The sequence below is a fragment of the Staurois parvus genome, unplaced genomic scaffold (assembly GCF_062004578.1).
Source record: "Staurois parvus isolate SC_StPar_1 unplaced genomic scaffold, SC_StPar_1.0 ptg000634l, whole genome shotgun sequence".
In the NCBI taxonomy this organism is placed as follows: domain Eukaryota; kingdom Metazoa; phylum Chordata; class Amphibia; order Anura; family Ranidae; genus Staurois; species Staurois parvus.
The window spans coordinates 15,148,837-15,173,020 of NW_028318430.1; the positions used below are offsets into that span (position 1 = coordinate 15,148,837).

The 24,184-nt window shown below is 41.7% G+C and overlaps 1 protein-coding gene across 3 annotated transcripts; it reads right to left on the reverse strand.

Annotated features, from left to right (window-relative positions):
* Window positions 1–887: 887 nt before the first annotated feature.
* ABHD13 (abhydrolase domain containing 13) lies at window positions 888–24,103 on the reverse strand. Of its 3 annotated transcripts, none has more exons than XM_089693600.1 (3): window positions 23,964–24,103; window positions 13,294–13,455; window positions 888–6,355 (listed from the first exon to the last, which is right to left on the reverse strand). In XM_089693600.1, the coding sequence occupies exons 1-3, from the start codon at window positions 23,968–23,970 to the stop codon at window positions 5,325–5,327; spliced, it is 1,200 nt and encodes a 399-aa protein (XP_089549726.1). In that variant the 5' UTR covers window positions 23,971–24,103; the 3' UTR covers window positions 888–5,324. The 3 variants fall into 3 exon arrangements, with proteins under 3 accessions (XP_089549726.1, XP_089549728.1, XP_089549727.1); XM_089693602.1 differs by having other exon boundaries at window positions 23,938–24,081; XM_089693601.1 differs by lacking the exons at window positions 13,294–13,455; window positions 23,964–24,103 and adding an exon at window positions 7,442–7,684.
* Between the last annotated feature and the right edge of the window lie 81 nt (window positions 24,104–24,184).

Consider the following 24,184-nt stretch of genomic DNA (forward strand, 5'->3'; position numbering starts at 1 on the left):
GGAAGAGGCCAAGGATGGTCTCTTAAAAGTTTATGTGTCTGTGAACCAGGATCTTCTGGGCCAGCTTGGTTCTATAGGAATCCTCTCTTGCTCAACTTTGTGGAGCAGAAGAGACAGAACCCGCACTGGAAGAAAAGCATATGAACTGGAAAGGAGTCCAGGGAATATACATACCATTCAATGCCAGTGTCAGAGGATTCTTGGTACTGACTACAAAATTTAAGCTGAACTTGAAGGCCAGAATGTCCACATCTAGAGTCCCCCACTTCTAATATATGACACTGAAGATGTTGGGATGAAGGGCCCATTCCCCTTGGCCCAGACACTGATTGCTGAGGTAATTTGCCTTCTAATTGTCTATTCCTGAGATGTTCACAGCAGAAAGGGCTGAAGAGTGTTTCTCCTCCCATGGGATGATCAGACTCCTCTGAATTCCAGTATGTTGATGGCAAGCTTAGCTTTCCTGGGTGACCATGTTCCCCCATGAACTGTGAGGGATTGGAACACTCTCCTCAGTCTGTGAGGATGCTTTCTTCTGTTATTACTCTCCATGGATGTGGTAGAAACAATTTCCCCATTTTACAATATTTCACCCAAAACGATCATGTCTACTACCTGCCAGACTTATGAAATATCAAAGTCTCTGCTATATTTGGCTCTCGAAGTTTGATAAATCTGAGCAGTTTATAGAAAGCAATGATTTTCAGTGAAAATGCTTAAAATATCTTGAATATTGAAGCCATTGAATCCCAAAGAATGAAAGTTTCATAATATACAGCAATGCAGTGAAAAATGATAGCATAACCAGTGAATGAAAATTTCAGCTTGGATCTCAATAAAACCTTTTGCCTGAGACTTCAAAGCAGAAATAACTCTTCAGCAAGCAGTTTGAAAACATGAATAATTTATTCTAAATATGTACATTGTCACATGAATAAAAGTGTGGAGTTGAAACAGCTTTCATACAAAGTGAACATTCTTACAATTATGTATAAGCCCTTGCAACTTGTTTATGACTAGATTCGCTTCAGTCATAATACTTCTGTTTTTCTGAAAGTGTAGTAAGGTAAGGTATCATCAGTTAATGTAGAACTACAGGCAAACCCCATAATTTTTTTTTTCTTTGAGTAGTGAAAGGTTAGAACCCTACGTCAGTGTTTTTTTTTTTTTTTTTTTTTTGTAGAGATTCACTCTCTACATATATTCTGATAACCATTCTACCTGGAGTAAAGTAGAATAAAAATTAGGGTGAATCACTGCCACCATAACATGAACAAAAAGCTTCCAATAGGGGCAACTGTTCCCATGACAACTGTCTAAGAGATCATTTCATTAACACTTGAAAGATATACTCTAGCTTCCTATTGAGTCTATAGGACAAGAAGTATAGGGACATTTCCCTAATGAGACATTAATGGTATAAAGAAAAAAAAGTTTTAGCTTTATATACTGTATACTTTAAGTCAATATTTTATAATGATGACTGCATGAAAGCCAATGATAAATTCACTCCCTTGAATGGATCTCTCAGCACCACATATAATTAATTATATACTTTGCATATGGTGCTGGTATTCTTATACCACATTGCCAAATAATTTACCATAACTATAAATAATTGTTTTTAAGAGGTCCTGAGATACAGATTTACAATACATTAAATGTGACACGAACATGTAGAAAAAAAAGCAATGTTCTCAACTACATCTCTATAACTGAACTCCAGCAAAGCAGATAAGTACACATTTGAAATGAAAACCAACCGAGGAATTTGCAATTCTGTGCTGCCAGTTTTGAGATCCACCCACCCCTGCCAGACAGCATTGGCCAGTCTGTTTACATTACTGCAGCATCAATAGCAGAGCTGGTTGGATATTGGAGCAGCAGCACATGTGCATGCAGTTGATCCTCAATGGCTCCTAGTACTGGCCTTATCTTCCACACAGGAGTTTGCAGAGGTTGATAAATTAAATAATTTAAGAACCGTTTTAGTTTGTTTTAATATCTGTCTGGATTTTGGTTCACACTTTGGAAGCCATAGGTTCATTGATTTTAAAGGAATTTTACATATTTCAAATATGCTGTATGTATGAATATATTTTTATGTGGTCCATGGAATGTTACATGCAAGAAGTCACCCAATATTGTAAATTGCCTTAGTTTCAAACTTCAACCTGGTGTAATAAGAAATAACAATATCCTTTACTACATAACACATAAGGGGGTTGATTTACTAAAACCAAGTTTCCAGGTTTTTTGTCAAAGCTTAATTGAACAAACTGAAGTTAGAAGCTGATTACTATGCAGAGCTGCACCAGATTTTGCATTCCAATTTTAGTAAATCAACCCTAGTGTGTCACAGCTCAATTTGGAGTCCCATGAGTTGTATGAAAGCACACTGCTGGCTGAGATATATTAATTTTACATGTGAACACGCAAATTACTGTGATATATCTGTATATTTAGTAAAGGGATGGATTCTTAAAAAGTATCACTAATTATTTACATTATTAAGTAGTACTTTGCTTTTTTCTTGTTATGGACAAATGCAAGATATGCATAACAAATTCATTTTTATAACAGAAAAGCATTTCAGAGGTAGAAATGTAGAAATATATTTGAGACATCTTCAGAAATTTTTTAAAAACTCAAAGATCTTATGCCCAGCTTATGCCTTTTTTTTTGCTGGAAAGATTTGACTCAGGGGCCATAGGTTCAGTCTTTTGAAGAGAAACATGTATATTATAAGAAATAATTTATCACCTAATGTAAAATAAAGGCAAATAAAAGCTCTGGACTCTTATGACCTAAAATCTGGTGCTTGAATGTGGTAATGAACCCTTTCATTGCCCAAATACACTTTTGTAACACAGCGGAACATATCTCAGGACCTGAGCATGCATTCTAATAGGTAGAAGTAACTATTGCTTAAACTTCAGGATTTGGCCATTTATTGCAATGGATAAAATAAAAAAATGTAAATTGTAACACACAAGTCAATTAAAACACTTTATATAGTCCAAAAAGAAAAAAAAATATATATATCTTACGAGGACATCCTTAAACCAGCCCAAAGTGATCCCCAGGTAAATAAGTCCACACATTGATGAAGTGAAAAGATAAGTTGCACAAAGAAAATCAAGGAAACCGGAAAATAATATGAGCATGCATCATAACAGCTGAATGGATAGCACACACAATATTATAGACCAATGCATGGTTACTACAACACGTTGAAAAATGCAGAACGGTAAGTTTGACAATTATCAAAACATTGGCTTGTCTATTTTGCGTCAATTAAATTATAGTGCATACCTGGAAGTTTTAAAGCAGCATTGTTATCACATATCTGTTTTACTGCCATTGCCCTTTTTATGATGTACACAAATTACAGCAAATTTCTGCTTGGATTTTCCCCTCCGTGGCACAATATGTTTAATCTAAAAGCTCATGCATATGGGGACAGAGGGCCATTCCGTGTCAAAAAAAGGCTATATTTTTGTGTATTTTAGAAGTGTTGCATGCAAATGGTAGTAGAGATCAAGAACAGGATTCAGCTATACACTAGTAAAAACAGATTTGAGATTGTCTGCATCCAGGGGTGTACATCTGTATGCATGTATATGCTCAAATCTGCTTTAACCAGCTTCATCTTGTTGTTGATTTGTACAGACAGCTGTGACTACCAGGCACAAAACTACATCCTTTTTTTACACCGTATGAACATCTGTGCCCGTATGCACGAGAACTAAGAAAGGACAATTTCTATTAAATATTGCACCTGTCATTTTTTAGCATTTTTTTTTCAGGCTTACTGAAAGGGAACCTGTCAGACCAGAGATAGAAGATTCCCGGATTGTTTTTAAAGGTACACGCAGCAGGGCTGCCATCTTTAGTCTTGCTTCACTATAAAGAGCTGGAGTGCAGGAAAGCAGCTACAGACACAGGTGGACTACATAAATGGGAATTGTTGTATCTTTGCAGGCACTTTGACCTTGGACCAGAACACTGGTTACACACATACCTGCCAGTTGTTTGAACAATGAAGGGTGAAGCAGCATATTGAAGAGCTCATCCTATGGAGGACTCTGCTCTTTATTTCAGTTAGCATGTCCACTGTAAGCACACATATACAGCAACCAACAGCTTGAGTCCAAATGGCTCAGAGGCTTTATTTCTCTCTCCAAGTCTAAGTGCTGCTGTAAGAGGCCAAAAAAAAGACAAAAAAATATAGGTACTTAACTGAGATGCATTTTAAAATGCACTTCTTTTTCAAATGATAGATAACTGCATAATTTGATTTTTTTTTATATATCTGCCTGTAGTTCAGATTTATGGAGGCACTGAGCCACAACAAGCAACGTTTTTATGGCTCAGTAACACACCATATACTAAAGCAATGGTGAGGATGCCGATGCTTGCAACATTTAACACTTAATATTTTGTATCTGGTAAGAGAACTCTGGACGTCGTTTGCAATAATCTCATGGATAAGTAGCAAATTATGTCAATGCATTTGATTACAAAAGAGAAAAATCATCAGAAAAAAAAAAGCTACAGCAAGAATATTTAGAGTGTAAATCACCAAGCTGATGAAGCAATCACTATGCAAGAAGTTACAAAGCATTTTTTCAAGGAAGGAGCAAAAAATAAAAAACAAAACAAAACATGGCTTCCATCTGGTCCTCACATTCAAAAGAGACTGATGAAACGAAAAATACTGTTGCCCACAACTGTCGGCAAGCTTCTCACTTTCATTTCTGCAGTATAGTTAAGAGGAATCAAAGGAAGACATTCATGGTTACCCCTGGAAATAAGGACAGTTCCATTAAACACTTTCAGTCCTGAGGCCATCTGCAGAATACCAAAATGATAAAAATAATCATTTCAGTCAGCAGAAATATATAATTAGCCCAATGATTTGAAAAACAAGCAAACATCAAATCTTTTACTCTATCAGTACTTGCAACAGGAGCTTTTCACCTGGATCTGGGGCATTTACAAATATGAATGTGGAACATAAAAAAAGACAACATTTTAGGTCATTCCAAATAATGCCAATGCTACCTTTGAGAACCAAAGTAGCATTTCGGTGACACTGAAGGATATGTTAAAACAGTGCATGCACTGAACATCTGTAGAGGACTATGAAGAAGTAGTTTAGTAACAATTCCATAGAAAAACCTCTAGGGAGACGAAGCTGAAAGGTATCAGCTACCTCTTGGATGCACTCCCCTTCTCCTGTTTGGATAACAAACAGTTCAAATGACATTCTTTTCATCACTCAAAAACTTTATATACAACAGTGCAAAGGAAGTTGGCATTCATATTATTGTCACATTTGATGTCTTTGTATTTTCTTCTGGACAGTGATTACTAGTCAGTTCTTTTATAAACTGTTCAAGTGCAGCAAAGTACCCTTGGCACTGCCAGGTATCGTTATGAGTTCCGTCAGGAAAGATGGCCAATCTTTTAGTCCGCGATGGGGAGAGTTCATAGAGCTGTTTCATCATGAAAGGAGGAATTAACTGGTCTGATAAACCAGAGATAAACAATGAAGGCATTCGGCACTGAGAGATTTTCCTGTAAGACAAGAACTTATTCTTGTAGCACCATAACGGAAGATAGCGCATGGGAAGAAAAGAAAACAGGGTGCTGGCCATATGAGGAATGCTAAGAAAAGTATTTTCTAACATGATTGCTGAAATCCTGTGTGCGTTTTCTGAGGCCAAATGAATAGCAACTGCTCCCCCTAGTGACCGTCCAAACAATACAATCTTGGTTTTATCTATGTCAGGTCTTGTCATGACATAGTCAAGCACAGCTTCAGAGTCGAGGTAAAGGCCATCTTCACTTGGCTCTCCTTCGCTTTTTCCATACCCTCTGTAGTCAACTAAAAGCAAGTTCACCTTAAGATTGACCAGCATTAGCAATGCATTGGGTAACCTATGACCAATATTTCCTGCATTACCATGAAAATAAATTATAGTTGGAGAAAAGCTTGAGTTATCACCCGTGTATCTCAGAAGGATAAGATTGAGATGTATGCCGTCTTTTGTTTTAATGAATATATTTTCATGTGGCATTCCTGTGGGCATTGGGACATAAAGTCGTGATGAGGAAGGCTGATCAGGAAAGTACAGCAAAACATCCTGAAATTTAAACAGTATTCCAGCTATGGAGACAAATATTAAGAGCAGCAAAATAATACCACCATACATATTAAAAGTTAATATTAATGGCAGAAGACATATCCTACACAGTCCCCATGACCAGGATCCCAAAGTTAGTAGCCATTTCTCTGCACAAGCCCAAAACACCCAGTGTTTTTCCATCTCTTTCTTCAATAGTTTACCTGTAATACATAAAAAAAAAAAAATTAGAATAGGACGACAACCTATATAATCACATTTACTTAGGACTTATTGTAAGCCCTTGTGTGTATGTACATGAGAAGAAATGCATCATGTACACTCACATACTCTTACAAATAAAGACATACCTCTTATTTGCAATTTAAGTTCTCTGATCTGGACCTTCGGGTCTCCTCCACAGAAGCTGTGGAGTTGTTTTCAGCCACTCTACCTCCCCCTCCTCTCTTCCTATTCAATTACAGAGCAGTTTGTATTTTGCAAATGGGTTGAGATAACACTAAGTATTCTGTGAATGGACAGCAAAGAGGAAGAAATGACAGAGTGGCTGCTTGTCTCACAATCAATGAACTTCTTCCATCTAGAATTGGAAATGTAAAAAATAAAAATATTTGGCGGTTTATGGGCAGAAATTTTGATTGTGAGAATATGGGAGTAAATCAATGCCTTCTAAAAAGTGAATACCCATACTAAAGAGCAACACAATAGTGGGCACTTGTAAAACTCATACAAGAATAATAATAATAAATGCATGCATACTGATAAAAAAAAATTTACATTTCAATCAGTGGATCATGAGTGCAATGCTCTGGCTCCTGCAGACTCTTTCTAAAACTGAAGATATGGACTGTCAGTTATGAAGCTGGAGGAAGTATCAATGAAAAAGTGCCATGACATCGCCACACTTGTGTCGTGACAGATGGGACCTGCAGTTTTTTCATTCACACATACCTTTGAATGAATGATGTGGCTGGGCGGGTCAAACCATGTCAAATTTAAATAATGACAGATTACTGCAGTTGGAAAGAACCCCTGGATTCCTTAGGTGGGAAGGGAAGCTGCAGACTGTAACCATGTTTCATGTTACACCCTAAATATGGGTGTAATATGAAACACTAACAGAAAGATGGACTTTTTCTTTTGAAGGGAAACGATAAGGTTTGGGGTCAACTGAATGCATTTGATACACAGCAAAGTATTTCTAAGGCACTCATGCACTTGTGTATGTAAGCATTGGATTTTACAACAAAGGAGCAAAGAAAAAAGATGAAAAGCATAGTAAGAATTACCGGTAACTCTATTGGCAGTAGTCTTCCAGGGCAGCTCCTGAGACAAGAGCTCCACCCACTGAGACAGAAAATACATGGCCACCTAGAGTTAAAAAGGATGCCTTCCAGGTGCTCAACTCGAGAACTGAAGGATGCACTACAAAAACAAACAAAATACAGATCAGAAGCATTAAACACCAGAAGTGGGTGGGAATCCAGCTGCCCTGGAAGACTACTGGAAAGAGTTACTGGTAAGTCTAACTCTGGTTTTCCCAATTCGTCTTCCAGGACAGTCCATGAGACGATAAGCAAGAACTCACCAGGTTAGATAGGGACTACCACCTGAAGAATCTACCAAACATTTTGTCTCGCCTTGATAGTAAATCCAACCGGTAATGCTTCACAAAAGTAAAAAATGAGAATCATGTAGCTGCTTTACATATTTGTTCAGGCATTGCACCAGCTCTCTGCCACGAGGTTGCCAAGGTCCTTGTGGAATGAGCATTAACTAAAAGGCAGAGAACTATGCATAATTTCATAAGCTTCATAAATAGCCTCTTGGATCCATCTAAGGATAGAATATTTCAAAGCCTGATTTTGTTTGTGACTGCACGTAAAGAGAAAAAAGAGCCTCAGATTTACTGAATAACTTTCAAACAAGCCAAAAGGCATCTCCTCACTTGGAGGAGGTTGAAGTTTCTTTCTCCACTACTAGCTAGATTGTAGAAAAGTAGGCAACAAAATGGGGGAGCTTTACTAAAAGTGATGCACACAGAATCTGGTGCAGCTATGTATAACCAATCAGCTTCTAGGTTTTATTGTCAAAGCTTAATTGGGCAAGCTGAAGTTAGAAGTACAGCTGCACCAGATTCTTTGTGAACCAGTTTTAGTAAATCTACCCTAATATCTTGAGTCCTATAAAAGGAAGTTGCAGCTTTGGGTAAAAATCCAGGATCTGTTTTAAAGGATAAGTTCACCTTTATACAAACAATAATACATGTACATTTTCTTGCAGGTAAAAAAAAAAAAAAAGTTCATTTATTTTTTGTTGCAGGAGCCTGTAAACCATTGCACCAGCAATCAGCAGATTGCTGGTGTCATGCAGGTCTCCTGCAGACCTGTCGGGATGTACGGCCAAGCTATAAGTGGACAGCCGCAAAGGCTGTCAGGATTAGTAGTTTCTCATTCACAGAACACAGTGAATGAGTGACGTGGCCGGGTGGGCAAAGCCCCGCTTTGCCGTTTTTTTTTTTTTTTTTTTAATTTGACAGCTAAAGAGGGGGGGGGGGGGGGTGTGGGGGAGAATATCCCCCACTAGCTGTCAAAGAGGAGGAGTGGGGGCCAGTCTGATCATAACATATTACATCCTGAATATGTAACATGTAATATGTTATGAAAGGTGAACCTACCCTTTAATAACAATTCTGTCATCAAAAACAGAAAGAAAGCATTCCCTGATAAAAAGTGCCTGCAGCTAAAAGACTCTGCAAGCTGATGTAATGGCAATTAAGAAGGTGTTTTTTACCGTAGGAAGTCTGATTGAAGTCTCTTCCAAAGGTTAACAGGGTGCATAGACAATGCCCTGAAGAACTAGGCTCAGATCCCAAGTTGGAGAAGCCCTAGAAGTTACGGATCTGAATATGGATATGTCTTTAAAAATCTTGCAACTGTAGGATCCTCAAAAAAGTATTTCTGAAGAAATACACTTAAAGCTGCAGCTTGAATTTTCAGCGTACCGAGAGCCAAACCCTGATCAGCAGCACCCTCTTGAAAATTTTTCAAAATGAACACCGTTAGCTGAGGTCTTCTCATGTTCACTCATCCATGAATTAAGTCATTTCCAAATATTTACTATCTTTCTGCTCTAGTGAAGAGCTTGCAAATGTTTAGCAGAATACAGACTACTCTCAGAAAACACTATGGATTTCAAAATCTGCTATTCAAAAACCATGCTGTAAAACTCAGTGAGGAGATTTGGGGATACAGGGTTGGCCCCTGGGAGATCAGGTCTGGTCTCACTAGCAGAATCAGAAAAGATGCAAAGGATAGAGACTGTGGAAGGGAGAAACACAGCCTTTTGCCCAAAAGGTCGCAATCAGATTTAGATTTGTATCTTCCTGTGTAAACTTCTGCATAAATTCTGGAAAGAGGCTGAACGGGGGAAAGCCGTAACAGAGTTTGAATCTCCAGAGACTGGCTACAGCATCTATTGCCACTGCTGAATCCCATGGGTTTAGTAAAAACAAACTGTCTCCTGTTTACCTGAGAAGCAAAAAGACCTATCCTTGGCTGACCCCACACTGCTGTTACAGAAGAGAATACTTCCTGATTTAAGAACCATTCGTCCTGTCACACCTGGTGACAGCTGAGAAACTCTGCCAAAGTATTCTGAGCCCCTTCCAGGTGTATTGCAGATATTAAAACCAGATTTTCCTCCGCCCAAGACAGAAATCTCTCCACTACCTTCTGCAAAGCTGGACTCCTTGCTTCTCCATGCTTATTCACATAAGCAACAGTTGTGATGCTGGCAGAAAGTATCTGAAGATTTTGACCTCTGACACACTCGGAAGATGTCTAGAGCTCAGGTTATAGCCATTAGCTCCCTCCAGTATGAAAAGACTTTGGCCTCTCTCCTGGAAAGCTTGCCCTGTGTTACTTTGCGTCCTAGATGAGCTCTCCAGGCCCAGGAGCTTGCATCATTTTTACAGAAATGGGCCAGAACCGGACTAGATCCCTTGAGAGAGGAGTCTGGAATCTCCACCACCAGAGGATGTGTTTTACTCTGGTCAGGACATAAACCAGGCAATCCAAAAAATCCCAAACTTTCAGCAGGAACAGCTGAAGGGGGTCTCTGAAGCAGACGTGTCCAAGGCACTGCTGGATTGCAAGATGTCATAAAATCAAGAGCCATCATGACCTTCCTTACTGAGACTAAGCAGTCCATCTGAAGCTCTGCCGCTTCCTGACTCATCTTGAGTGTCTTGTCATCAGTAGGAAAACCTTCTGTTTCAAGGAATCTCTGCTGTAACCTAAAACCCACACTACCTAAGACAGTACGAGGAATGAATTGTCAACATTTTGAGCGACTAAGTCTCTCAACAAAGACATACGGCCCTGGCCTTTACAAGATCCTTGAGAAGCCTTGTTACCAAGAAGCTTGAGGGTGGCCAGGGATTAGAATTCCAGCTTGTATCCTCTCTTGATTAAGTCCTGAATGAATCCTTTGTAGGTGACCAATTTGCATTTTAAAAAGGAAGCCTTCGAGCCTTCCTCCCAATCTGAGTATAGAGTCACTGCTGCTTGGTGTGGTTGTAGGATTGTCCCGTTCTTCCTTTCTGGAAAGGCGATCTGCCTGTCAACCGTATCTTCAAGAACTGCTTACAACTTGGGGCCAAAGAGCTGATCTCCAGAAAAAGGGAGACTACATAGCCTAAGCTTGGAGGCTGAATCCCCTGAGCAGGTTTTAAGCTAGAGGGCATGTCTAGCTGAAATGATCAAGGTTGTAGATCTGGCTGACATTTTATTTAGCTGATACATCTGTTATAAATCCTACAGCTTTAAAAAGCATGGGGAAAGATTAAAAGAGCTGTTCCCTAAGAGTACCAGCTGCAAGATGTAACTGCAGCTGTGTAAGCCAAAATTCTAAGTTTCTAGCCACACAAGTAGTTGCCAGTGCAGGCTTGAGATTAAAAATAGTGGAATCCCTGGCTCTTCAAATAATGTCCCTTCTTGTGTCCATGGCATCCTTGAGGACTCCCATATTCAAGAGAAGCAATGGATTATCATAGAAGGAAAACCTTAATTTCAAGCTATTAGAGAAAAAAGGCTTCTCCAGCTAGTCCACTCTTGAATTATAGAATCTGTCATGGTGTTTTGTACAAGAAAAACCCTAGACCTTTTCTTATGCAACCCGATACATAAGATCTTGTCTAGATAACTGCACCTTTCCTATTCAACATTCTAGCCAAGCAAATTTTCCTCAAACACTGATGAAGTAGCAGCTTGTCGAGGTACTAAAGGCTCACAAGGAAGAACTGAAGGCATCTTCAAATCCTCAAAGCATGAAGGGTGGAGGCCAATTCTTTTACTGCAAATACAAGCTTGCTACAGGCCATAGCAGATTCCTCTTTAACAAAACCACTTATAAAAGAGCAACATAAAGGCTTGGTCTACAAAGATCTAATTTTTGCTCCATAGACCACAAACTTCTTTTTGGGAGCAGAATCTAGTCTTATCCAGGGCCTTGGCCTGACAAACACTACGAGAGGTCGGTAAATTAAGTCTTTCCATTTCCCTCCAACAGTGCTCCAACTTAGTAACAGTGCCATGTCAGCCTAAGCCCAACATCAAGGAGCCTTGAGTGACCAGAAAACAGAAAAGAGTAAAACAATAAATAAGCTAGTAGGAATCATCACTCCAGGCTTACCTGAGAAGAGCTGATGCTGGAGGAGCCTGTATCTTCTGAAGCCTGAGCAGGGGGAGTGGAAGGATCCATGATTTCTCCAGAGCAGCAAAACCACACAGCCCATGCTGGGAAAGCTAACTGAAGCACCAGCTGCTTTTAATCCCACTGCCTGTGCAGATATGATACCCGGAACCATGGCCTCCGGTACCTGTGATGATGTTACCCCACCTAAAAATGATGCATCTGCATCTTGTGGTCAACCAGCCTGGAACCTAGAGGCTCTGCTGCTCCATGAGGAAAAATGTTTTTCCTTCTATAACGGCCCACAGTAGCTACATGGTGCCCAGAAAGAGGGACTAGCTGACAAGAAGGCAACATACCACAGGTGCTGGCCTCGCCTAAGGCACTGAAAGCAGAAAATTCATAGCCCATATTATAAAAGCCCAAAGACAAGGGGCTCTAAACGATACCAGTTCCAAACAGGCAACACATCTCCTCCAGCTGGACGAAACAATAAAACTGAGTTGAACACCTCCATTTAACTATTGACTGTGTCATGTTTCCTTTCCTGGTGGGTGGAGCTCTGTCTCATGGGCTATCCTGGAAGATGACTTTGGATACACCTGTTCAATTGCTTGGTAACACAGATTGCTAATCAGCCAATCATATGGCAGCAACTCAATGCATTTAGGCATCTAGACATGGTGAAGACAACAAAGTTCAAACTGACCACCAGAATAGGGTGGAAAGGGGATTTAAGTGACTCTGAACATGATATGGTTGTTGGTGCCAAATGGGGTGGTCTGAGTATTTCAATAACTGCTGATCTACTGGGGATTTTCACACACAACCATCTCTAGAATTTACAGAGAATGGTCAAAAAAAAATCCAGTGAGCAGCAGTTGTGTGGACAAAAATGCCTTGTTGATGTCAGAGAATGGGCAGACTGGTTCAAGATGATAGAAAGGCAACACTAGCTCAAATACAACCAAGGCATGCAGAATACCATCTCTGAATGCACAACATGTCAAATCCTGAAGCAGTTGGGCTGCAGAAGCAGAAGACCACACCGGGTGTCACTCCTGTCAGCTAAGAAAAGGAAACGGAGGCTACAATTCGCACAGGCTCAAAATAGAAGATTGGAAAATGTTGCCTAGCCTGATGATTCTCGATTTCCCTAGAAATGGTTGTGCATGAAAATCCCAGTAGATCAGCAGTTTGTGAAATACTCAGACCAGCCCGTCTGGCACCAAAAACCATGCCATGCTCAAAGTCACTTAAATCCCCTTTCTTCCCCATTCTGATGCTCAGTTTGAACTTCAGAAAGTCGTCTTCACCACGTCTAGATGCCTAAATGCATTGAATTGCTGTCATGTGATTGGCTAATTTGAAATTGTGTTACCAAGTAATTGAACAGGTGTACCTCATAAAGTGGCCGGTGAGTGTATACTTTCCCTTCGACACATACCTGATGAGCAAAAATCCAGTATGGAAGAGTTTATAATGGACAGAAATAAACTGGCAGTACAGGTCTTCAGCTTTCTGTAGTTACAATGATCTTTCTGAGGAGTTGTTGGCCATCCAGCCTCAAATGAATCAACTGCCACAGCTCCAGAACAGTTAACGGGACCTGTATGGATTATTGGAAATACAATGATATGAATAATAAAATATTAGCCACTTAGCTAGATCTTTTTATATGTAATATTACTGCATTGCACAGATTATAAAACAGCAAGAACCATTTACACTACCACGGTCAATGAGCCTGAAAAAATATACCTAGGGGATAAAACACCTTTCAAGCACGTTGTGTAAATATTTAGGCCCCATTCACACCGACACTGTCAAATCTGCAATTATGTGGGTTTAGAGGGCATTTATAAAAGCATACAAATTCATGTAATGATTTTTCAGTAGTGTCAATCACACTGAGCATTTACCTGCATTCAGTTGCAATCATTATCGATGTGTTTACAGAAAACAGAAATCTGTGGTTGAGGATTTAATCAGACACTCTGGATGCAGCTAAACGCATGCAAATGTGTGTAAAGTTGTTTACACTTCTCAGATGGCCTCCCCGGTCTAGAAAAGCTAAACGCATTGAGGCCTTATATACACGTGCATTGTGCGCTGGCTAGGTTTTCCTGCAGGAGACTCAGCAGGAACAGCTTTGGTTAGAAAGTCATTTGTGGCTGTACTCATGTAATCGGACATTCAGTGATTAATTGTGGATGGTCAACCCTGAACCTGAATGCAAACAGTAATTGCTGCATGACCAATTATATGCACACAACTGCAGGTGCAGTCAGCCTCTTACTGCTTTGTCTGAGCCTTCAGTTGTTTGGAAGCCATTTTCCTGAATGTCCTGCAGGAAATTGTAATCGGCCTCAAATGTACAATAAGGCCATTAGTACTTGGTGTCCCGCTCCAGGCATAGGGCCCCATTGACACTCAGGATAGTAGGGATGCCAGCGTAGGGAAAAATTCATCCAGTGACAATGAACATTTAAGCATGAATCCGCCGCTAACCATGCCCAAGCCTAGCGTGGATGAATCCATGTGAAAGCTTCAGTCAATGCCGCTCCTCAGGCCATGCATCCTGACTTGTTTTGCCCCGACCACTGGGGCTTAATCATAGTGGTTGAAATGTAGGTGTGAATGAGGCCTTATAGTTAGCTGCTTATGTCCTATTAATGAAGCTCTATATATTAGCTGTACCTAAACATTAGAGACACCCATTGTACACATTCAAGGCAAAGTAGCACAGGCTAACTGGTCCATCTGAAGCTCTAGTTGGCATTTCTGTCTAGCAGCACTAGGGTTGTTGGTTCAAATCCCAACCATGGCCACCCCCCTCTGCCAACCCCTCCACTGGCTTCCGATTGCCCAATGGATCAAATTCAAAGTGCTAACACTGACGTTCAAAGCTGTCCATAATTCTGCCCCAAACTACATCACCGACCGAATGTCCAAATACCACCCAAAACGCACTCTCTGCTCCTCACAAGACCTCCTTCTCTCTAGTTCCCTGGTCTCCTCCTCCCATGCCCACCTCTAGGACATCACCCATCCTCTGGAACTCCCTACGCCAATCCATCAGACAATCACCTACTCTCCTCTCCTTTAGGTGCACCCTGAAAACCCACCTCTTCAGGGAAGCCTACCCCGCCCTCTGCTAATTGCCGATCTCCTCCACTCTTCCTACCACTCCATCCCCCACAGCTTTTCCTCCTGTGCCACCACCCCCTCCCTCCTAGATTGTAAGCTCGAAAGAGCAGGGCCCTCTAACTCCTCGTGTATCGCACTGTATTGTTATTGTGCTGTCTCATGTATTGTCTCCCTTTGTAATGAGTGAACTGTTGACGCTATATAAATACTGTATAAAAATAATAACAACTGTATGGAGTTTGCATGTTCCCCCTGTGCCTGAGTGGGTTTCCTTTGGGTGCTCCAGTTTCCACCCACGCTCTTCAGACATAAAAGGTCATTAACTAGCTCCTGTCTAAATTGGCCCTAGTGTATTAATGTATGAATGCAGGTTAGCTCCTTGAGGGCAGGGACTGATATGAATGTACAATATCTGTGTAAACTGACCTTGAATTGTACCTGTAACAAATAAAAATGACAGTGCTTTCGTAAAGGGGCTCCTATGACATGCTGAAATAATACTCACTTTGCCAATGCTGCCCCACTGCTCCTCTTATTGCTTCAGCTACTGAAAATACTCTGCTCATGTGACAGCATTCAAGTCTACCAAACAATTGCTTGGCCCCGGGACTATCATATGACAGTAAGAGTGACGTCACCACCTCCCTAAGCATCAGACATTGGTGAATTTATTATCAAAGTAGAGAGGAGCACTGGCAAGGGAGTAAAAGTGACATGGGAGAAGGGGTGGGCCTTTATAAAGACACTGATACGTTTACCAAGCTGACACTGTCTCTTTTAATAATATTGAACAAGTATGCTAAAGTGTGGAAGTCATGGCAATTTTTTTTTCCCATCTGTAGCAAATTCTTGCCTCTAATCAGTGCACCATACCTATTATATTATTGCTATGCAGTCAACATTCCTTGTTGAAAGCAGTAATATGAAAGCACAGTACCTCTCCGTACTCTCTGATCCACCATAGATTGTTTTTCAGAGGCGTGGCAAGTGCTGCGACCTGTGTGAAGGATTTTATTGCATGTAAAAAGGGCTGGATTTTTGCATAGCCAAAGTAGGCCACCCCTTGTGCAGCAGGTAGCCACCGCACATTGTGTCACCATTAGTAGCACATTCCAACATATAATAAAAGGCTTCAATTTGAGGCCTTGCATGTCAGTGCAGACTGACTGGGCCATAACTATTGCTGTCGCTTTGACAAAAAACTACTTGTCCAGGGACGAAGGCAGGCCATAGATGGGTCAAAAATTGGCCGATTTTTCGGATTTTTTCGGATCCTTAGTGCGGTAATCGGTTGGCCATTTTTCATGATTTTGACACTTTTTTTTTTATCGGTCATGTTGGAAAAAAATCGGCCAATTTTGTCGTTCAGCCGATTTTTGCAGCAATGATGGACAAATCGGCCGATCTTTTTACCGATTTTAACCTGCAAGAAGAAGGAAAAGAAGAAATAGAATATGAATAAGAAGAAAAATAGAATATGAATAATAAGAAGAAAAAGAATATGAATAAGAAGCAAAAGAAGAAATAGAATAATAAGAAGAAATAGAATATGAAGAAGAAGAAAGGAAAAAAAAAAAAAGAATTTCAGTCCGATATTATATTTGACATTTAAAAGTATTGCGGTTTCAACATTTGTATCCAAATAGAAACATCTGTATCCGAAATTGATACAATGTTGCAACTTTGCTATACTTTGAAATGTCAAATATAATAGCGGAGCTCTCTGCAGGGACACTGCTATTATCTTTGCCCTCCGTAGACGGGACTATAATCAGCCGACTTTTTTTTTAACCAATGGTGGTAACGTTGGCCGATTGAACGACCGATTTTTCGTTTTTCTAAAAACAAAACAAGCCGATTTTCTCCCCGGCTATGGCCTGCCTAAATCTGGGTCCCAATCTACTTGTCCCGCATGACTACTTGTCCAGATGAAAAAAAAAAAAAAAAAAAATTTTTTTTTAACCAAAAACGTATTTAAATCAGAGGTGCATTTAGGAGTGTCTGGGACATTTAATTTTTTTTTAACATTGTGCTGTATATCTCCTCCTTCCCTCCCTGCCTGTCTCCAGAACCACACCCAGGGACTAGCAGGGAGGGGTGAAACCTTGCAGTGTGTAATGAGCACCAATTGGGTGCTCCACAGGAAAGGGGAGTGTCGGGATTATCCTTTTGCTCCCAGAGCCGTTTTATGCTTGAAGATTACAAAAAACCCCAAAACAATATACATTTTCTGAAAGCAGACACCCTTGAGAATAAAATAGTGGTAGTTCCAATTTTTCATGTCACATGATATTACCAAAATGGTCTAGGAAATGCAAACTTTCAGTTAAAAATACACTTAAGTTAATTTTAGAGCACAAAAAAGCAATACATTATCCTATTTTTTGGTAAAATATAAAAGATGAGGTAGAACCAAGTAAATAGATATCTAACATGTCAAACTTTGGGAGGATTTGTTGCGGGCACCCAATTTTGACCAGTACCAGCTCCCACATCCGCTGCAATCGCCTAGGTGACTGGAAGCAGAAGTTGTCCTCCCCCTCCCCTCCCTGTAGTCTTATGGGACACATAATGGGTCTCAGAAGACTACAGGACCATTCACAAAATGCAATGCTACTCACGCATGCGCAGTGGGCCTGACTGTGAAGCCGCAAGCTGTGCCCACACCTGGCTGGCCCGGGGGAGCAAGGGAGGCCGGCGAAACCGGCTGCGGTGAGTACACCACTGGATCGTGGGATAGGTGAATGGCTGTTTTTTTAAAAGTTAGCAGCTACAGTATTTGTAGCTGCTGACATTTATTTTTTTTTTAGCTTTTGACTGGAGCTCTGCTTTAAGTTCTAAAATATTAAAACATGATGAATTGAAAATGGCATTATTATATTCACCATATGTCTATCTGTAGCAAGCTGATAAACTCCAGAGCTTTGGTGATGGATTACATTTGTTTTAGACCATGCTAAATAATTGAAAGGGCTACAAGGGATTCTTTAACCAAAGAATGTCAGACAACTGTACGACCTGCTGCATAAATTAAGAAGGATCAATGAACAGGAAATAATAGGATTCATAGTTTTGTCTATGGTAACTAAACTATAATACAAATCCCCTGTAATTCAGAAATATGTAATGACTGTGTGTTCATGTTAAACCCATATTTAGGGTATGACATGAAACATGACCATATTTCCTGAATCACTGGGTTCTTCTTCCCCCAGCACCCTAATTTTTTTTTGTCGTTTTTCTTTAGATTCAGTTTGGCTGTGCATGGCTCTGCACATTTAAGTCATTCACAGAATTTGCAGATATTCCTGAATATGAAGACTATAAGTCCCCTCTGCAACCACGGGAGATGGAGCTGTAGCTCTGAATAGAGTACAATGTGGTGACACACACTGCTCACCTCACCTGTAGTCCACTGATTCTACAACCCTCTGTTTAAAGCAGAACTAAACCCTCCTATCCTTTTCAGCCAAGGAGGCTGCCACCTTAGCCTCTGTTTGATCTGCAGCTGCCATGATGCTACACATGTGATCAGTCATGACACCAGGCATTTGAGCGTCCGTTCAAATGGTGCCAAACCATCAGTTTTTCTTCACGAGTTTTGCAAAGGCACAACAAAATCAATTGTTTTCTATGTGCCCTGTTCACACCACAAAGCTAGTATCAGGTGCAGATTGTTACTGCGCAGAAATCTGCAACATGTAGAAAACGCATTGAATCGCGTATGGAAACTAATGTAAACTAATGTCTCTGCAAGTAAAATCTGCGTGTCAGTTACCATCAATTCTTCTGCAAGTTTGGTGTGAACGAGGCCTTATGGTTTGACAGTTTGGTTGAGAGCACAAGCAAACGTGACAGTTACATTTCTGGCATGCTGGGAATGTAACTGTTTTTTTTTACACCATTAAATTGATGGGTTTAGTACTGCTTTAAACTGCAGTTGCCATGGTGCTGCACAAGTGATCAGGGTGCTAACACGTGACTATTAAAGTAGAACTGAACCCGTCAATTTAACTGTTCCCCAAAATAGTTACATTCAAGGCATACCATGAATGAGAACGGTCCTATTTGCTTGTGCTGTCAACTGAACTGTCAAGTCATCAAATGGCTGGTGTCATAACTGATCACATGTGCAGCACCATGACAACTGCAGAACAGAGGCTAAGATGGGAGCTAACTTGGCTGTACAGGATAGGAGGGTCTAGAGCTGCTTTAAACAGACACATTTCTGAAGTATTCTGCATTACCCCTAGTGCCACTTGTATGGCAAGAGCAGTCAGCCATATAGCCTTCTGTACAGGTGCTGAATACATGTACACCACATTAACAAAAGTATTGGGACGCCTGCCTTTACACGCACATGAGCTTTAATGGCATCCCAGTCTTAGTCCGTAGGGTTCAATATTGAGTTGGCCCACCCTTTGCAGCTATAACAGCTTCAACTCTTCTGGGAAGGCTGTCCACAAGGTTTAGGAGTGTATCTATGGGAATGTTTGACCATTCTTCCAGAAGCGCATTTGTGAGGTCAGGCACTGATGTCGGAGGAGAAGGCTTGGCTCACAGTCTCTGCTCTAATTCATCCCAAAGGTGTTCAACTGGTTTGAGGTCAGGACTCGCTCATCCATGTCTTTATGGACCTTGCTTTATGCACTGGTGTGCAGCCATGTTGGAACAGGAAGGGGCCATCCCCAAACTTTTCCCACAAAGTTGAGAGCATGAAATTGTCCAAAATGTCTTGGTATGGTGACGCCTTAAGAGTTCCTTTCAATGGAACCAAGGGGCCAAGCCCAACCCCTGAAAAACAATCCCACACCATAATCCCCCTCCACCAAACTTTACACTTGCACAATGGAGTCAAGCAAGTACCGTTCTCCTGGCAACCGCCAAACCCAGACATGTCCATGGATTACTAGACAGAAAAGCGTGATTCATCACTCCAGAGAACACATCTCCACTGCTCTAGAGTCCAGTGATGGCGTGCTTTACACCATTACATCTGACGCTCTGCATTGCACTTGGTGATGTGAGGCTTGGATGCAGCTGCTCGGCCATGGAAACCCAATCCATGAAGCTCTCTATGCACTGTTGTACTAATCTGAAGGCCACATGAAGTTTGGAGGTCTTTAGCTATTGACTCTGCAGACAGTTGGCAACTTCTGTGCACTGTGCACTTCAGCAAGCGCTGACCCTGCTCTGTCATTTTATATGACCTACTTTGTGGTTGAGTTGCTGTTTTTCCCAGTTGCTACCACTTTGTTGTAAAACCACTAACATTTACCGTGGAAGATTTAGTAGCAAGGAAATTTCACGGATAGACTTATTGCACAAGTGGCAGCCTATCACGGTACCACTCTTGTGTTCACAGAGCTCCTGAGAGCGACCCATTCTTTCACAAATGTTTCTAGAAGCAATCTGTATGCCTATGTGCTTGATTTTATAGAGGAGATTGGAACACCTGAATTCAATGATTTGGAGGGGTGTCCCAATATTTTTGACAATATAGTGTATATCAGTCCCTAATAACATCTGAAAATACTACCACCATGATGTTCTACAAGGCTCTCTATATAAGGCAAGATCTCAGACAACATACAGACAGCCTTTTGTGACATCCCTCTGAAAATGGCTGTCTGTCTTTACTATTTCCGAGTCACTCAGAACAAGCATACGGCTACAGATTTATTTATTTATTTCAGGTACTTATATAGCGCTGTAAATTTACGTAGCGCTTTACATATATATTGTCCTATATATCAGTCCCTCAAGGGGCGTACAATCTAAAGTCCCTAGCTTACATTCATACATACACATACTAGGGCCAATTTAGACAGGATCCAATGAACCTACCAGCATGTCTTTGAAGAAGAAGAAACCGGAGCACCCGGAGGAAACCCACGCAAGCACAAGGAGAACATGCAAACTCCATGCAGGAGGCGCCATGGTCGGGAATCGAACCCATGGCCCATCTACTGCAAGGCAGACGTGCTAACCACTAAGCCACTGTGCCGCCCCAGTTGTGAGATATCCATTTATGCATACTTGTTCTGAGATATTGACTGAGAAGTAATGGAAGCGAGCGGATCATTATGACAACCTATATCTATCCCCGAGTACAGGTTTCATGTAATGCCAGTCTTTATTCTTTTGTCATCTATTTGCAGTGAATGTAGGAACATGTGCTTTGGTGCAAACTTGTGTTTTATATGAAAGGACACTGACTGTAGACTAGTGCAATATATGACCTCTAATTTCCCCAGTAAATCCTAATACCCTTATAGTACGTGACCATACCCAAATAACATTTAGTTTGCTAAAGCACCTTGTATCTTACACAAACTCCATTTTTACTTGTTTGGACCTTTTTTTCATTCGCTGTTGTATCTCAGTGCTGCACATCCCCTGCTGTCTCTTTGTAGCTGCTTCTGTCTACATGCCATATATGGCTGCTTAGCATTTATCAGGGTTACCTGATGGTGACAACAATGGACCATGCCTGTCATAATAGGTGTTGAAAGGACCACTTCTGGTCTTTATTGGAAGCCCATGTGACGGGTTGACAACTTAAAGCTGCGCTCTGGCCCAAAACAGTTTTTGGACTTTTTCACTCTAAAAACACATTATTACTAAAGACCTTTGTGGCTGCTGCATTTGAGAAAACTATCAGGCCCCTTTCACATGGGCCTGGTCTGATCAGTAGAGGATCTGTGCACAGATCCCCTGCTGAATCAAAGAAAAATGGAACAAATGTCACTTTTGTCATATCTGTGCCTGTTCAGCTTTTGCTGCATTTAAAGCGGAGCTAAACCCTTCTATCCTTTACAGTCAAGGCAGCTGCCATCTTTGCCTCTATTTGATCTGCAACTGCCATGGTGCCGCACATGTGATCAGCTATGACACCAGTCATTTGTTGGCTTGACAATTAAGTTGTGAGCTGACATAAGCATACTGGCAACCTTGACAGTTATTACCAGAGGCATGCCCTAAAGCAGAACTAAATTCACAGAAATACTCATGTCCTCAATCCAGTGATGAGGTGGTTCAGTAAAAGGAATAAAAAAAAAAAAAAAAAAAAAAAAAAAAAAAAAGGAGGTCATAGTTACCTGCTCTGTGTAAAGATTTTGCAGAGCAGCCCCAATCCTCCTCGTCTACAGGGTCCCCTGCTAGAGCTCCTTGCTCTTCCCCCTTGTCAGTGTCCCCAGAGCAAGCTGCTTGCTATGGGGGCACTTGAGCATGCTGGCTCTGTGTGTCCATAAGACTCACAGAGTGCAACTTGTACGTCCCTCGCTCCCTCCTCACTGGCTAATGGCTATGATTGAAAGCCAATGGCTTCAGCTGCTGTCATTAAAGCGAAGCTCCACCCAAAAGGAGATGTTCCGCTTTAAGGACTACTCCCTCGCTCACCATTAAGAATTGATACCTTTGGGGGGAGTGGTTACCCAAATGTAACAGGTACCCGCTCCCACTTCCGGTCCAATCACCTAATTTGTCAAATAAGTATTTTTTCTCCTTCACAGATGTGCTCTGATGAGGCTGCATTGAAAAGCAACTAATAGGCAGCACTGATGAGGAGGTTGGACACTGATAGGGGGGCCCTGACGGGGAAGCACTGATAATGTTCTATTACCCAATTCAAACTTGTGTTTTTCTCTTGGGGGGGGTGGATAAAATGAACTAAAGCTATAGCCAGCTGCCCCACACTACCTGCCCACTCACCGGCGGGATCTGGTGCCCGCAACTGCAGTGCCAGCACCCAGCTGTCAAACAGGAAGGAGATGTCGGAGGTGGGTGGGCAGTAAAAGCAAGCATGGGGAAGCCCTCAGTCAGAATGGCAGGCACACTGTGCTCATCACAGCCTCGCCCAGCAGAGGAGGGCACCATTTCCAACAAACAAGCTCTGTATCCCACTGCAGCAGGCTGCAAAGCCGTGGCCTCAATTACCAGACAGCCCAATCGATGTACCTGTGGGGAGACCAAATCTAGACCACTGCTACAGTGCAACTCAGGAGCCAGAATGTAATTTCCAGTTGCCTTGGGGACCTGGTGCCTGGGATTTGTCAAGCCCTGACCTAGGTAAATATGATTTAAAAAAAAAAAAACTAAATCCCATACTTCTCTTTTAACCACATGTAAACAGACGCACATCTGCCTGCCCAATGATTAACCTACTGACGCCGGCTGCATTCATATATGCGGCCCCTCGATGTATGGGCCTTGATGCCGAGTGGCCGTATATATGCGTCTTTGTTAAGATGACATACCGTGCTGAGAGTGCGCTCCCAGCGGCGACTGGTAAGCTCCCTATGCATACTTGTGATCGGGAGCATTCCAATCATGTGACCCCAAAAGCCCACCTCCGCCTTTCTTCTTTTAGAACCCCTAAAGGGCCAGGAGACAGTTGGTACCAAAAGGTACTTGATTAGGCCGGCCTGAAAAACTGCTAGGTGGACCTGAACAGACCACCGGCCTAAAGGGGGCCATATAGTGCCAGCTGCGGCAACAAATCCAGCCTATTCCTGTGGCTAAATGTACAGGTGGATGCAAATCGTTGTGGTCACTCAGCCTATAGAAAGCAATGACGGGCTAACAGCGACACACATGGAGCGATCACCTGCGGTTAGGACAGACGATCGCCTCTGGATACAAACTGCTTGCAGTTATTGGTTTAGAGAAAGCTTCTGATATTAATGTCATTCTGTTCTCATGAGAGGTCATTGATCTACTGTAAACGGTGCATCAGCTGAGATCCTGTATACATCAGGGCACTCAGGTCAATGTATGAAGTAAAGGAAGCAGCTGACAATGACAAAGCAGGAGTCCAATGTCATAACCAGCACTCCGTGGATGGGGGCCCATGCACAGACATAGGACTACCCAGCACAGCCATGGCACAGCTCATAGGTGATGCCTGTGTCCCCACCATTACCCGGTGACCCCAGCTCACCCGTCTCCCCTCCCAGATCAGCTCACGTGACATGAAGGATCGGCTCTGCGGCGTCCTCTCATCCCATCGCGCTGTATCTCGCCCCGATATCAGGTCCCGCTGCTCTTCCGGGATCCGGACCCAAACGTCACGGAGGCTCAGCTGTCACTTGGGCCACGTGATTCTCTCCACGCCGCCATCTTGGTTAAGGGACACTTCCAACATCAATGTCACTAACGCATGTCGTATTAGTATCTAAAAAAAAAGT